Source organism: Medicago truncatula, chromosome 1 (genome assembly GCF_003473485.1).
Source record: "Medicago truncatula cultivar Jemalong A17 chromosome 1, MtrunA17r5.0-ANR, whole genome shotgun sequence".
Taxonomy (NCBI): Eukaryota; Viridiplantae; Streptophyta; class Magnoliopsida; order Fabales; family Fabaceae; genus Medicago; species Medicago truncatula.
The window spans coordinates 38,674,586-38,691,880 of NC_053042.1; the positions used below are offsets into that span (position 1 = coordinate 38,674,586).

The 17,295-nt window shown below is 31.7% G+C and overlaps 1 protein-coding gene and 1 non-coding gene across 5 annotated transcripts; one reads left to right on the top strand and one right to left on the bottom strand.

The window, feature by feature from the left end:
* Window positions 1-5,529: 5,529 nt before the first annotated feature.
* Window positions 5,530-9,700, bottom strand: LOC25484567 (uncharacterized). 4 transcript variants are annotated; one of them, XR_003011126.2, is made up of 5 exons: window positions 9,288-9,700; window positions 7,639-7,865; window positions 7,451-7,533; window positions 6,953-7,068; window positions 5,530-5,975 (listed from the first exon to the last, which is right to left on the bottom strand). It is a non-coding gene; the product is annotated as an uncharacterized protein (transcript). The 4 variants fall into 4 exon arrangements; XR_003011133.2 differs by lacking the exon at window positions 7,451-7,533 and adding an exon at window positions 8,924-9,003 and having other exon boundaries at window positions 6,953-7,004; XR_003011130.2 differs by lacking the exon at window positions 7,451-7,533 and having other exon boundaries at window positions 6,953-7,064; window positions 9,288-9,699.
* A 1,376-nt stretch (window positions 9,701-11,076) lies between these two features.
* On the top strand, window positions 11,077-15,278 carry LOC25484569 (methionine gamma-lyase). The gene is made up of 2 exons (XM_013613417.3): window positions 11,077-12,040; window positions 14,519-15,278. The coding sequence occupies exons 1-2, from the start codon at window positions 11,266-11,268 to the stop codon at window positions 15,094-15,096; spliced, it is 1,353 nt and encodes a 450-aa protein (XP_013468871.1). The 5' UTR covers window positions 11,077-11,265; the 3' UTR covers window positions 15,097-15,278.
* Window positions 15,279-17,295: the final 2,017 nt, after the last annotated feature.

The following is a 17,295-nucleotide window of genomic DNA, read 5'->3' on the forward strand; positions in this document are numbered from 1 at the left end:
CAAAATAGTAGAAATTTCATTATCATAAATATGAAAATCAACATAAGTTAATTAGACCAACTAGATTGTATAAAGAGAATCAAGCTAGCAAATAACATCTTTGAAACAGTCATATTAACCAATATGAAGACCGTGGTAACAAAGTCATTATCTCAACGCAAAAAATGTTGGAATAGCCATAACAATCCCTTGTTAACCTTTCGAACTCGACAATACCTAGATTAGTTAATTCATATCTACATTAAAAACAATAGAATTAGGTTGACATCTAAGCCAATATATAAGTTGAGAAGGGTTGGAAGAACCCATCAACCATGTGATGGAAGGGAGGATCTTTGAAAATTCACTTCTCATATCAAACACTCGTGTTACCTTCTCCAATATTAAAATGAACTATCCATAAGGACTTTAAGAGCTTTCATGATCAAGTTCCAATAGGGAAATTCCTTAATGTTCTTTGCTATAAATGAATTGGAACCTTGAAGCTAGCAAAATGAGATGATAGTATACCACATGTGCTTACTAGGATTCGACATATCCCAAAAGAATTGACTAGAGACATATGACACAAAGACATCCCCCGATTAAGTATTTGATTTCTTGGAGACTTATTCATACTGAGTTAACCACTGTTGATAATTTGAGAATTGGATGTTGAAATATTGTTTCTAAATGCAATGTGAATGTCCATATGTTGCGAATATTTAGGGTTGGTTGGAAAACATCATTGGTGTGCATATCGATACTAGATCGACTCTAAATATTATTCTTATTTGTGACGGAGCTTGGTCCTCCCAATATAAATCGGTGATTCAATGTGATATTAATTAATACCTTTGGTGCTATTTGGGACCGTAGAAACATGTGCAGGTTCCAGGATAATCGTATTCCTTGTAAGACTTCCATCAATACTATCATTTCAAGTGTTTCCTTTAGTGTTAATTACACTACTATTGTTGCTTCCACTAGCATGTCTGATTTTATGATCCTTAAATCTTTCTTTGTTAAGATTCATCCTCCTAATGCTCCTGAGATAAAAGAGATGATGTGATTCCCTCTAGATAACTCTTGGATTAAGTATAACACTAAAGGTTTTGCTCATTATAGGCATTATTATTTTTATTGAGTTCGGTCAAGAGAAAGGTTGGACTCGTCTTTGGCTTGAATCTGATTTCCGGCTTGTCAGCTTGGCTTTACGCCGTCTAAAATTATTTTTTGGAACTTATATAATTGTTGGCAAAACTGTTATGATTTGCTTAGAAATATGACTTTCAGCGTACTCACACTTACAAAGAAGAAAATTGTTGTGCTAATTAACGGCGGATTGGTTTTCCCTCACAATTTGTGAGGGTATATTCTGTCATTAATTGTGACTAAAGTGAAAAACCTCACAAACTACAACCTATGGTGACAATTTTATTTCCGTCACTAAGTAGTGAGGAAAGTCAAAGAAAAATTTGCATTCTTGATCTAATGTTCAATTTCCTGCCAGATTTCATTCATTATATTAATATTGCAAATGCATTTACTATATTAAACCATATGAAACTCATTTGAAATTATAAATACACAGTAAAAAATAACTTTATAAATTGTCTTCATAAGCATCGCGTACATTCATCACCATAAAACATAAAAAGGCATAAGGAAACTCTTAATAAGTTTACAACCATTGTTCAACACTCCCAAAATACATAAGAGCCATAAGGAAACTCTTAAAATAAGTTTCATAAGAAACACTTTTCAACATTTTTAATGCTACTAGAAGTAGTACATTATTCTTCAAACTAAGTTTGCAACCAAACTATCTAAATAACCATATACTAATATATATATTTCAAGTAAGTGAAGGTGGAGGTGGATGTAGATGAACTTGAGAAACGATTTCCATAAATTCAATCATTTGCTCCCTAAGCAAAAGGGAATTTTCTTGCGATGCACGAATCAACTCCTCACAAGTTTTCAATTGCTCTTTAAGTGATGCGTTTTCACCCCTCGTTTGTTCAAATTCAGATTGTAGGATGTCGTCCGATCTGGAAGATCTATACGACTTACATTTCCCTGCTTCTGAGCCCAAATCATATATATGACCCTTCTTATTTACTCCTCCAACAACATCTAAGAAGATATTGTTGTCATTTTCATGACTAGAAACATCATCCCCTAGTGCCTCCTCATGTGAATCCCTCTCAATAATCATTTTTTCAAACTTATCATGCAAAATAATATATGAATGCATTATAGATGAAACACTACACAGTCAATGTATTGTATCAAATCTTAGACAATATCAACAAATTACAGTATCAGATCTAGACTTTCATTTCTCTAATAATCAATCATTGTCCAAGCACCGTGTGGTTTATCATGCGAAATATTAAATTCAGAACCCACCTTAGCCATACAACATAAACTTTTACTTTTTATGATCAATTCAGTCAAATTCCACTTATTATTATTATTAGGAGGAATTCAACCAAATTTCACTTATCATTATTTATGATCAAAGTTTATGTGAGGTAGGCTGCATAAGCTCCCACCAAGGAAAAACTGCAATATTGTGCATATGTAGAGCTTACCCAACATATTTTTATGCAGCTTTGTCATGGATTATCATACATTGCAAGACAACAGTACAAAATAATATTTGTATTTTCACAAATCATATATCAAACTTGATTATATATCTTAACAACTAGCAATCTAGCATCATTGCAGAACCTCCATATCATAGTTCAACTACTTTAAAAATAGACTAAAAACTCATCAAGTTCAATAAGTTCACCAAGTTATAACTTACAAGAACATCCTTTGATTTTGAGGAAACTCACTTGCTTGGATCACCTTTCAATTTGTATATCACTTGAAACAAGTCCCAACATGTTGGTGTCACATTTGCAGATGTTTTCTAAAAACAAAACGGATTAATCAATGTTAATTAAAATTAAAATGTTTAACCTAACAAATACAATAAAACTAAAATTATAATGTTTAGATGCAAGCACCTCAACTTTCCAGCATCTAGGACTAGGAGGAAAGGACGAAATATCTCATGTAAAGAACAATGAGGAAACATTGAGATGGGAGAGTGGTTGTTGTTTTGTTTTGTCCTCGTCTTATCTTGAACTTCGTTGTCATCATAACTCATCGTCGATGTCGAAAGTGGGCCGATGCAGTGGTCGGTGGCAAAGAGAGAAGTCAAAGAGACATAAGGTAGAGAAGACAGAGAGAGACGACTTGTCCGTGTATGTTACATAACTGCCCCTTATTTTTTGTAGTTGGACAAAACTGCCCTCAATATAATGAATGAAAAATGCCATATATAGGATGTAGAAGAGTGGTTTGCCACATGGGGTGGTCATATATCAGAACTCGTTGCAAATAACCTTACAAACATTTATTCTAACGATTGGTTTAACTGCCGCCCTTATAATGACTACAATAAATTTATTTGTTTAACAAAGCTTCTAACAAAATTGGTCAAATTATGTTTTATTTTTTAAATAGCCAGATGGCTAAAAATTGACTTTTTTTTGTTAATAATTTGAGAGACAAAAACACCTATTTTTAAATGGGACATTAAATTTTTTGGAAAATAAGAGGATAAAAAATGCATTTAACCTAAAATTGACTCATGTTAAAATTCACAAAAAAAATAAAAATAATTATTAGTTGGTCAAATATATATAATATTTTTAAGAATTTTTCTCTTTCTTGTATAAATCATTTGTGGAAATAGGGCTGGCTTGCTAATTAATTAAGGGTTTGTCTAACATGTGCAACATTGCACATGTTAAGATATCTAAAAGTAGTAATTTTTTATTGAAAAACAAAACTTATTTATTAAAAAACTACATATTTAATATGAAATGCACAAGTTCCAGACAAAATTACCATTTTAAACTTCTTAACATGTGCAAATTTGCACATGATAGAAAAACCCATTAATTAATTACAAAATGGTACCAAAAATTATTACAAATTGGGTGTCCACGTTCTAATAACTCAACGTGACTATAATGTATTGATGAGGAATAAGTCAACGTATATTTTTAGATATACACTATAATATTTTAACATTCACACGACTATAGTGTGGACATATATCGAATTAAAGAAATGATAAAATATGCAGATTGAGTATTACCTTTTTTTTTTTAGGGGATTGGGTATTACGTTTTTTTTTTAAAGGAAGGATTGAGTATTGCGTTATTTTCACTACAATTTACAATATGATATTTTATTATAACATTCTTTTTATGATTCAATAAGTACTTTAGTTCAAGTGTCATGCGTTATCATAGTAGTTCCTATATGAAGGAAAACTATTTACAACACCCATTTGAAATTAGAAATTCATTTTTTATAACAACCATTTTGGTTTTTGGATGCGTGCTTTAATAATCATCAATTCAGGAAAAAAAATACAAAATGGTCTTTGACTACAAAATCTATTAGCCACTTTAACCTCCGACAGTAAATTTGACCATAAAAAGTTGAGTTCACTATTTCTTTTGTTGACAAAGATGTATGGCGTGGCTTTATAGATTAAAGTGACAGAAACAAAATCAGGAAACAATCATTTTGATCTCTGAATATGCATACTGTTGTTATAATAATCTCTGACTCAGGAAAAAATACAAAACAATATCTGACTTTAAAATTCATTGGTCACTCTAGTCCTCGACGTTAAATTTAACCATTAACAGCTGAGATGACAATTTTTCATTTTTTGACATAAATAAAGTTCATCACATTTACTAAAACAAAGTTTTTTGATTCAACAAAAACATAAATAAAATTCTTTATTTTAGAGGAGAACTTAAACTAATAATTAGAAGTATTTTTTACTCAAATTAAAAGTGTAGAAAGATTATTTATGTAATTTGCTCTGTTCGATAAACGGTACGTATATCCACAAGTGAATATACAATCAAATCTTTTTGTATTTATTAAATAATAATCTAGATCGTGAACCTGAGCTTCGCACGGGACAACGATGATCACAACATGTATATACGAAAAATGCATGGTTAATTGACACAAAAAACAACAAAATATGGTAGTCAAAAAGAGATCGCACTTGAAACGTCATTAGAATAGATAATAAGTAGCAACAACATTAATTAGTAGATATTTTGAAATACTTATTCATACAGTACATTTGAGGATAGGTCTGCTCTAGGTTGATTACAAAATCTCATTTCGCCACAATGAGTATAATTTGCTTGTTGAATAAGCTAAGAACAGATTGATTGCAAAATCTTTTTTTGTCCATTGGCTACCACATGGTTACAACTTCCAATGACAGAAATAAAATACACCTACTTTGTTGAGCGACTACATTTTTTGCTATAGGTAGTGAATTAAGACCAATGATAATAATAAGAAACTTTTTTCATACAGCAACAAATTAGTAATGGAAAAAAAATTGCATTTATAATAATAAGCCAAAAATGTGCATTGCATGATTCACAAATTCATTTGGAACCAACATTCTTCAAAAGTACATAAAAACAAAACTTAATCTTCAAAACTGAGATCTTCAAATCGCTCAAACCAAAAGAGTTGAACAAAACAGAAGATTACACTACATATAGTTCCATCACTACTTGATCTTCATATTACTTGAACCAAAAAAAAAAAAAAGTAAACAACATATAAAAGTCCACCGCATAATTCCACCAGTACTTAGCAATGTTCGTGACAATAAAAAATGAGAGACAAAAATATGCTCTTTGAATAAAACATGTAGCAATAAGTGATCAAGAACACACGGAAACCATATTGATATGGCTTCAAAGTAGGGTAGAGTTTTGCATAAGTAGCACAGAATCCAACAATGAATGTACTACTAATAACTATAATTTCTTCCCATTCTTCAGCCAATGCTGATAACTCTCCCATTCCAACAGCAAGTCCTCCAGCTGAGAATGTCCCTAATCCTCTGTTAAACCCCTTGCTCAGAGTTGCCCCTGTCAAATTCCATTGCATTTTTATCATATAATAAATTGAAAGCATTGAAGCTGGATTCACCTCAGAAATTGACTTATGTTGAAGCAATGGATGCATAAATAAGCCATAAAACATAACGAACACAGTGGCATCAATAAAATTCAATCATTTAAGCAAAAACCATAAGGAAATAAACAAGTGCATGATGGTAGCAGCTTCAGAAATTGACTTATGCTGAAGCAATGGATGCATAAACAAGTGCATGATGGTAGCAGCTTCAACCACATCGCTCCGACATGAGCCTGCAACATGTCGGTGAAAACAAATAAAAGAAAAGGAAAATACAACAAACGGTGGCATTCAGTGGGATTTGATAGTGTAAAACACACGTCACGTTGAAGCAAATCGTTCATGAAGTCAAAGACAGAAACAGAATCAGTGAAGTCAATTTCAATCCCAAATCCAATTATATTTGTTGTGACCCTAATCTCGTCAGAGACCATAACTACAACCTCGGCGGAAAAAAGATGCGTATTAGTCCAACTAAAGTTCATATGTTATAAGCATAGTTTATAATGAGAAAAAAAAAATCATCTGAAACTTAAAATTAAACCAATACATCTAAAATTGAAAACAATACAAATCCATAAACTAAGAGAACTTCAAAGTGATAGCTAATAGAAGCCTCAATTTTCAAATGAAGTGATTTTTTTTTCCTGAGTTTATAGCCAAAAAAAACACGTTAAATATAATGCAGAAAGAAGTACAGTTACAAAATACAGCCAAATTTGAAATGCATAACTAAAAATAAAGTGTTTGAATCATAGTTAACATGTAAAAACTTAAACCAATGGCAATAAATTGAACCATCAAGTTAAAATACAACCGAATTTACTGTTTCATAATCAAGTGCAGTTATAAGTTGAAACATCAATTTAGTTTAGACTATATAAAAATTTGAAATCAGAAACTCAAATATTACCATAACAACATATACCTTGATCGGTTGAAGAACAACAGCCTTAGCTCACCTCAAAACGGACCCAAAGCTGCAACGAAAATTACAGCCGTATCACACCTCAGAACACCAAAGTTGAAGCACTCTGATGCTAACTTGCAGACCGTGATAAAAAAAAAAAACTCAAATTGTATTTGAATTAACCTCAAAGTGTAAAACAAACCGGTAGCCGAAAAATAAAAATAACATAATGAGAACTTATACTTAAAGTATAACTACTATAACCATAAAAACATATCAAACTCAACCCACATCCAATCAAAAAGTCAAAATACATTTAGAAATTAATCAATCGCTTTCACTTACTCCAACATTCACTATTAGACGTTTTTAAGTAGGATAAGGCATAACATATAAGATAATATTCAGATTATGATTTAAGCAAAATATAAGCTCTTCAAAATGTAGTTCTCTAATGGAAATTTTAATTTTTGTTTACAATAAATCAATATTAAAATACATTCTCAAATTTAATACCATAATTTGTTCCCACAATCAAAAGTGGATCATATTTGTCTCAAGTCGCAAGATCATCCATCTATGACAGATTACTTACAACCCTGCATGTTATTTCACACACAGATCAGAATCAAAAAACATCACACAAACAACTACACACAATGAACTTTGGACATCTCATGTACAAATACTCAATTAGTCATCACCTTAAAGCATTCACAAATGCCATCAATGAATCAACTTCTCTCTTTTCTGAAGGATACTTAATCAGCCGGGAAGAGTGTTTGGGGAAAGAAGAGTATTGTGGGGAAGCTTCCCAACCTAGTTCACTCTTTGCACATTCTTTTCCATCACCGTCCGCTCTAAATTTTCTAACCTTCACTCCTGACCCTACTAAGTTCTCTGCCAAATCCACATACGATTCCTCCATAGCCTGTAAGAAATTAGATTAAACATGTTATTAATTGAAATTTCAAGTCAAACGAAGTAATGCAGCTTTTATAAGAGAATGGTAACATAATATTGAAAGTTCAGGCATATTTGCTTATAATAGTGACCGCAAGAGTACATTGAAAACAACATTAATGCACTTTATTCATTCAGTGTAAATTATTCCCTACTTTGTAAACTATTCCAAAGAGTTACAAAACGCTAATCCCACATCATAAACCCAAATTATACTATTCTCTATACATCAATCTACAATCTCTTAATTGATTATGTATTTTACTCAGACCCAAAAGCAATTCTATACACCAAAATCAATCAAAAAGCCTACTAAGAATAATCAAATCAACCTGAAACCACTCGCATGATCAAGCAAACCCAACAAAACGATAAACAAATTCTACACAACAAAATCATTCAGAAGCACACTTAGAATAAAATACTCAACCTGAATCATTCAGAAGCACACTTAGAATAAAATAATCAACCTGAAAGCAATAGCAATATCATTGCCAAATTTCTTAAGCGCCCTGTCCATTATTTCAACAGGTGAAGCATTTTCAAAGTTTTTCGCTAATTATTCAAAATCCTCCTCTTCCTTCTCAATAAGCTCGGCAAATTAAATAGTAATATATAATAAGCTTTAATTAACTTTATTTAATCAAATAGTTTTTTCATTTGTATACACCGACAAAGAAACAAATTTGACCAAAAATCTACTCATTCATCCACTCATAAAAGGTATGAGACCATGAAATCCATTCATCACATTCTTTTCTTTTTACCCCGTTTATCATAAAAGTATCTAATAAGCATTCTTTTTTCATTTTCACTCCCAAGTTGTAAGTAACTTTTGGTCCTATATATTATCATTCATATATTTTATTTACAAAATCACATACAGTGGCCATAAAATACAAAAACCAACCAATATAAAAATAAAAACTTAAAAAGAGCTTATATAACTTTATGGGATATGTGAAGAGTACTTAGCAATATTACCATGCTTAATCTATGTTTAAATTGTGTTAGAACACAAAGCACCTTGTTTTGAATTCAGAGGAGGCACATTCAAAGTGGGTCCAATTCCAAAAGCCACTATAGAATCACAATTAACATTAAACCTGTAACAATCAGAAATCAAGTACCAATTTTTCAACGAAGTTTTCCATTAGCTTTAAGACTCAAACACAATCTTCCAGATACTTGATCATGACTCAATTCACAACAAATGGAAGGAACAACAGGTAAACCATAAGATTGGGAATGGATAGGTTTAATACCAAAATCAAAACAGACACACAAAATCACTAAAATCAATCACAAATATCAAAATCACAACAAATATTGAGATGATTAGCACAAATCTTAAGGGTTTTCGATTGCCTCATAAGAAGCTTTACTTTACCAGTAAACTTATGCTTCAAGAACGTTACTATACCAGCACCTATCTCCTTCTACCGATTTCCATCTTAATTGAAACGTTACAACTTCGATTTCTTGTGATCAATAAAAAACGAGAGAGAGAGAGAGAGAGAGAACCGATGGTTATGAGAAAAGAAGAGAAAGAAGTTTTGATTTGGGAGACATGGTCATGTGGAGTATCACAGTTGCTTGCAAACCCTACAAATCTGATTGGTTAATTGCATGATGGAGTATCATAGTTGTGCTTGTCTCTAATTGGTTGGTTGTTTGGTGGATTGGAGGATCACATGACCTTGCATTTTGGCTCCAAAGAAGGGGCAATTTCAGTAAATATAAACACAAAGTAATCTAGGGTTTTGCCAGGGCTTGCTAGCAATTTGGTATTGCATTTGTGTAGTAAGATAGTCGAAATAACCATTTATTTCAGAGCAATTTTATATCTCTCGAAAAATAACATCAAGAATTCTTCAAAAATAAAGAGCAGTCAATCACAATGTACTATTTATCATAATTTAAGGAGGTGTGGCTGAAAAATATGAAGTGAATAAATAAATCATGCAATTAAAACTTGCTAGTTGTCTCTTGAAAAAAAAATTATGCTATTTTTCTAAAGAAATAACATTTTTTTTTATTTTATTCATAAATATCTACCAAAGTATATGCTCCGCCTATGACAATTTTTTTATAGGTTAAAATATGGTTTTAGTCCCTTCAAATATGTCTCGTTTTGGTTTTAGTCCCTGTAAAAAAAAATGTTTTTGGTCCCTGCAAATTTTTTTGTTTTTTAAAATAGTCAATGACCCCATTTTTGTGATGATTTGCATACGTGGCACATAATGACTGAACCCATTTTGTAGTTTTTGGTCCCTGCAAAATATTTTATTTTTTAAAAACAAAAACATTTTTTTTTTACAGGACTAAAACTATATTTTAGCCTTTTTTATATGTAGTTATTTGCAGGTGTTTTTTTTTGTTTTTTTTGTTATCCATACCTAAGACATCTGAAGAAGCTGACCGTGGTCCATATATTACCATCTTTTTTGGCAGTGTCAGAGATTCGAACCTCGAACCTTGCATATATTATGCATTGTCCTTAACAACTGAGCTAAGCTCACACAATACCATCTTATAAAAAATAAGAGGTACACTTTATCCATATATTATCACTTTAAAATTTGATAAAACATGTATATTTTCATACGCACGTGATGACACATTTAATCTTCAAAGGTCTTCCGCAAATTACAATTCGTAAGCAAATTCACTTTGAAATACTTTTTTATTTAAATAGACATAATTGAGGTGTCTTGTGATAGGATATGCAACTCAATCCATAAGCAAATTTATGGCAGACTATTCTGAAGAAGAAAAAAAAATTGTGGAGACTATTCTTCTCCAAGTGAAAATGTGAAAGCAAATTCTCAAAATTAATTTAATGGACTGACCTCTTTCACAGCTGTGTTTTAAGAGACTAAAATTTAGATGATGTGCTATAGACACAAAGCTGTTCTCGACTAAAACAACACATACATTATCAAAGGTGAACTGCATCGAAATTTAGTCTTTTTATGTTTTTTCAAACCCTATATTAAGAACATACCGTTGTAGTATACTAATACATTAAATAACTAATGTATCTGATATATAAATATGATCTAATATAATAATTATTCAATGAACCTTAAAAATTCGTTTTTGTTATAAATGTGATCGGAGTTTAAATCTCTTTGATTATTTATTATTTTCATCATGCATATCGTAAATCCACCCATACACTAACACGACTACACTATTATATATAGAAGGTATTACGACACCAAATCAATTCAAAACAACTAAGCCTTCTTGCTAGATACATAGTACATACTTATTTGTTTAACTTCATTTTCAACATCATAGTACAACTTTCCATTTTGTAATACTAATCACCACTTAACTCCCTTCTCCTACACACTAAACCCATGGCTGACACTTTCCTCATGACCACCACCACCGCCGCCGCCCCCGCCAAGCGTAACCGTGTGGACGACGAAACCGAAACAAAAAAGAAACTAGCAACCGCTACACAAAACGGCACCGTCTTCAACCCAGCCACCTCACTCGCCAACGCACGACACGAATTCGGCGAACACGGCGGCGTAAACATGTCAATAGAAGCCTCGGTAACATTCACAGTCATGGAACCAGAAACTCTCCGACGCATGTTCGCCGGAGAGTTAGGTCCAGACCGCGACTTCTTCGTCTACAGCCGTCACTTCAACCCTACCGTCCTTAACCTCTCCCGTCTAATGGCCGCTCTCGAAGGTACAGAAGCCGCTTACTGTACATCCAGCGGCATGTCCGCCATTTCCGCTGCAATCCTCCAACTCACCTCCACCGGAGAACACGTGGTCGCTTCAAGAACACTCTACGGTGGAACACACGCGCTGTTAACTCATTTTCTTCCACGTACATGCAACATAACAACCACGTTCGTTGAGATTTCCGATATTGAAATGGTTGATGAAGCTATCATCGAAGGAAAGACTAAGGTTTTGTATTTTGAATCAGTCTCAAACCCTACTCTCTCGGTGGCAAATATACCGGAGTTGTGTAGGGTGGCGCATCGGAAAGGTGTGACGGTGGTGGTGGATAATACTTTTACTCCGATGGTGATTTCGCCGGTGAAGCTTGGTGCTGATGTTGTTGTTCATAGTATCTCCAAGTACATCAGTGGTGGGGCAGATATAATTGCAGGTTTGTTTGTCTTTTTGCCATGTTCTTCTTAGTTCTTTCTTTGTCGATTATGAAACATACTTAACACGTATCTATGATAAAGTACTATAAATACACACTTTTTTGTTTTTAAGTTTTTACTTGTCTCTTTCATGATATGAAGTAAACATTTATCACTTACATGTACGTGTATATATACTAAATTATTCAAGTTGTAACTGTTTTTTAATTCTTTCAAAAAGAATGTTTTTTTTTTTAATGACATTGCCTATACCCAATAAAAATAGGTAATCTAGAAAAAACCTTAAAAATAACATCATGAAGTAAATTAGTGCTTCAACAATAAACTCAAAATAAAATAGATTGGTTATATCAAACTTAATCTTAAAGTAAACTCTAAAAGATAGGAAAAAGTCAGCTTGCCTCGTTTTTTTAGTGGATTAAACGAATCGGATCAACTTTAGTTATCAAGTTTAAAACTTCAATTTAAGTCATCTGAAATAGCCGGTAATTTAACAAATGAAGTGACTGGTTTGAACCTCTTTTATCACCCGAATCATTAGTCCGTCTGTTTAATGAGAAAATTGGTATTCGTCAAATAAAAAAGTAGTATTCTACAAGGTTGGGATCATAAGTAACGTTGTCAACTTAGACATAGTATTATGACACTGATTTTGTACATATTTTACAAAATCAATATTCGTCATAATACTTTGATTGGTATAATATTGCTCAATTGATACACTGATATAATCTGATCATTTTATATAAATTAATAGTTAAATGAATTGCCTCATTTTTTAGAGATCATTTGATTGAGAGTTTGTGTCTTCAGCTTTAAGTTATTCAATTCTATAATTGGGCATCAAGAGAAGAGAAAAAAAATATAGTTAAATAAATTTAGAGTATATTTTATAAAAAGAAATGAGATTTAGAAGTAGTTTGTTTTGTTTTGACAAGATACAAAAGCTATATTTAGTGGCATTCTTATCCTAATAAATTAACATCATTGTGTTGTGGAAGAACTTTATTATCAAAATATTAATAGATTAAGAGAACCCCCTTTGAACCGATGAGACCATAGATGACGAACTTCCTTGAGTCTATCTAGAGAAGATAATTTGGATTGATATTGAACGTGGATATGCCCTTATATATATATATATATTATCATACTATATAATCCTAAATCCTAAATATTATTATATTAAATTATCATACATTCCCATTAGTTCACCACTTGGGTGACCATACCACCATATCCCATCTAGCCAGAATCCATCCACATTCATTCCCCCACCTTAGTTTCTGAAATACACATTTTTTCAAAGGAAAATACTTCCAAGTATGGGTCTAGATTCGACAAATATTGTATATTATAATATATAACAACTTTTTGTAAAAAAATAAAAAATACATAATACACATATCTATGATTATATAATACGAGTATAAATATATGCATGTAAAAGAAAACTAAAATTATTGTATAAATTATTCTTTCAAAAAAAAAATAAAAAATATTGTATACCTTATTAAAATGTATAATAATAAATTATATCTTGTAAAAGAAAACTATCCAAATTTGAAATCATGATGTAATGTATGTGGTCACATGTTTTCTCCAGACTCCCGTGAACAATCGTTGTTTTTCATCTTGCCCATTTGCTTTTACTTGCAACACGTGTTACATAACTTTATGAATTTGATAATTAGGATTAGGATTAATGCATGACACAAAAATAAACGATTTTGATGATGTGACTTCATACATTTGAAAAATAATAATAAAGGATGATGTAACTTTATTACTTGAACCATTCGTCATCAAGCACTTCCGAATAGAAATGAGCAATGGATTTTTGCATGAATCATAAACTAATAAAAGTAGTATGTTTTGTTGTTACTCAAGTTGGTTAGATTCAACTCATACATCATATCCAAATTGAATTTGAATCCTAAGATTTTCTCTTATTTTATTGTCTCTCTAAAATCCAACTTGTCTTAATTTTCTATTATGATAAAAATAAAAAATAAAAAATTGTAATTTAAAAGTTTAAAAAATAAAAGTAATCTTTCATGATAAGTTTGAGAAAATAAATTGTGCACATGATAAGTGTAAACCTGATTTTAATACAATATCTTACTTAAAAAAAAAAAAAAAGTAATGATATCGTGTTGGCGGTCGATCCATTCGTCAATTTTGAACCTTATTGTTATGCTCACTCTTATCTTCTTTTTTTTTAATCTTTTTATGTAACTTGATTCCGTGCTCGTACTCGAGATCGCTAGGTTGCACCCCTTGATTAGGTCTATTCCACCATACATGTATTTTCATTTTTTATTCCCACTTAGGTTGTATCTAGGTCATGTTTGATGTACCCCAGTCTCTGTATCTCTTTTTATTTAATTTATTTCTCCTTTTTTCCTAAAAAAAGTTGACAAGGAAATTTGACTATGATTTTTTTTCTTTGGGGGGTTTGAATTGATAATTAACAGGGGCAGTATGTGGGCCTGCAAGCCTAGTGAATTCCATGATGGATCTCCATCAAGGGGCCATAATGCTATTAGGACCAACAATGAACCCCAAAATAGCATTTGAACTATCAGAAAGAATCCCTCACTTAGGACTAAGGATGAAAGAACATAGTAACCGTGCATTAGTTTTTGCAACAAGGCTAAAAAAATTAGGATTTAAGGTAATCTACCCTGGCCTAGAAGACCATCCACATCATGAATTGTTGAAATCAATTCACAACAAAGATTATGGCTATGGTGGACTTCTTTGCATTGACATGGAAACAGAAGAAAGAGCTAACAAATTGATGAGTTATTTGCAAAACTATGGACAATTTGGTTTCATGGCTGTTAGTTTGGGTTACTATGAAACACTTATGTCTTGTTCTGGAAGTAGCACTAGCAGTGAGTTGAATTCTGAGGAAAAGGTTCTTGCTGGAATTTCACCAGGTCTTGTGAGGATGTCAGTAGGGTATATTGGGACTTTGGAGCAGAAATGGAATCAGCTTGAAAAGGCAGTATCTAGACTTCAAGAATATGGTTTCCCTAATAAGAATTGAATCACTTTTTAAATCATGGGTGTGTTCATGTTTATATTTTGTTATAAATGTTTGTCTTTGTAATAAAATGTGTAAACTATAGTACTTATGTTGTGTGTGATATGAAGGACATTGAAGGAAATTAAGCTGCCTTGTTTAAATAAAGTTTGATCAGATGGTTTATTTAATATTATATGCGTCAAGTTCTATGCTTTCTTCATGTCAAAAAAATGTTCTAAGCTTTCTCATAATGTATATTAAACACTGGTTTCAACTCCTTTAGCTAGAGTGCATTTTCTTCTTCAAGTTTTTATACCACAAAGCAAATTTAAGGGCATGGTTTTTCACGATACTTTTAGGATGAAGTGTGAGATGGACAAGCAAATGATATATATACAAAAAACAAACTAAAAAATGAAATAATAAATAAACGATGTTCTCCAAGAGGTACATACTACATAGAACAAACAAAAAATATATTTTAAAGAAGCCTTTTCTTACGCATTTTGCCATGTTCTCCAATCTGCCTTTAGAACACTAAAAAAAATTGTGTTCCTTCCTTCCTTAATAGGTGAGTCTTTTATAAAAAATATTGAATCATTTCATTTTTCAATACAATATTTTTTTTTTTAATATATAATTCTAATGAATACTACTTTCATCATTCTCAATTCAATATATTCTACTTTGCATTTATGATAATGATAAATGCACTAATACTTAACAAGAACACTTAAAACTATTTTTCTCTCTCCTTCACTAATACATTTTTCTTAATAAGTGTGAAATGAGCAAAAAATTCACTTAAATTGGGACGGAGGGAGTAGGGGTGAAAATGGGCTGGGCCGGGCCAGGCTTTGTAAAACCTGAGCCTGGCCTATTATCCGTCATAGGCTCATTTTTGAGGCCTGACCTGGCAACACATGTAAGCCTGCTCCTAAATAGGCCAAAACTTATTAAGGCCTAAAGCACATAAATATTTTTGCTACTAAATAATGAATTCATATGAAGGTCTAATCACACCAATATATCAGCTACTAAATAACCAATTATATGAAGACTTGTGTTTATGAAGAAAAAAAAACTTCAAAAATATCTATAATGGAAGATATATTATATACGAAAAACTTAATAGGCCGACCTGATGAGCTTATAATAGGCTTTTTTGCAAGTCTTAGTTTGGCCTGTTTAATTAAAGAAGATTGTTTTTTTGACATAGAATACTTCCTATTGACACAAGTAAATGACCAAATTACTCCCAACGGTAGTTAACTGTCTTTGGCATATGCGCCGGCAGTTAATAACTGCCGCTGGCTCCTTCAGAGGCAGTTAACTGCCGCTTGCTTTGATGCTTTTTATTATGATTTTACGTGTTTCGGTCGAAAAATCAAAATAAATCGAAACTTATTCAGAATTCTATGAAACTTTACAGACCCTATAAATATATTTTTTTAGAGCTGTCTACAAAAAATCATATCAAAATTCAATTTCTAGGTCGACGTTTTGATGTTTTGGTTTCTTGAGTTATTGACGCATTAAAAATTCATATTTAATCCATCCGTTGTCGAAAAATTCTAATTTTTTGCGGGAATTTTTTTTTATGTTCTTAATTTGTGTACAAAAAATAATGAAAAAATTCAACCTCTATATAACTTTTCCGGACGCGCAGTTAGAAAAATATTCCAATGTTACGCGTTTCAGTAAAAAAATCAAAATAAATTGAGGATTACTCAAATTACTAAGAAAATTTGCAGATCCTCTATATGTATTTTTATAGAGGTGTCTGCAAAAAAACAGCTCAAAATTCAATTTTTAGGTTGATGTTTTGATGTTTTCGTGTCTTAAATTTTAGGCGCGTTAAAAATTCATATTTAATCCGTCCTTTGTCGAAAAATTCAAATTTTTTGTTCTAAACATGAGTGCAAAAAAGCGTAAAAAAGTTCAACCTTTAGCATGCTTTTTCGGACTCGCACTTAAAAAAAATTGCGATTTTGCATGGTTCGGTCGAAAAATCAAAATAAATCGAGACTTAGTCGAAATGCTACGAAACTTTATAGACACCTCTATATAAATACATATAGATGATGTGAAAAGTATTGTAACATTCCGAATAAGTGTCGATTTTTTTTTTTCAATTGCAATTTTGCGCGTTTCGGTCGAAAAAATAAAAAAAAATCGAGACTTATTCAGAATGTTACGAAACTTTTCACATCATCTATA

Bases quoted from the DNA above. Each gene is read 5' to 3' on its own strand.
- LOC25484569 (XM_013613417.3), top strand. From the start codon at position 11,266: ATGGCTGACACTTTCCTCATGACCACCACCACCGCCGCCGCCCCCGCC. The intron at 12,041-14,518 runs GTTTGTTTGTCT...GATAATTAACAG, and splicing joins TGGGGCAGATATAATTGCAG to GGGCAGTATGTGGGCCTGCA.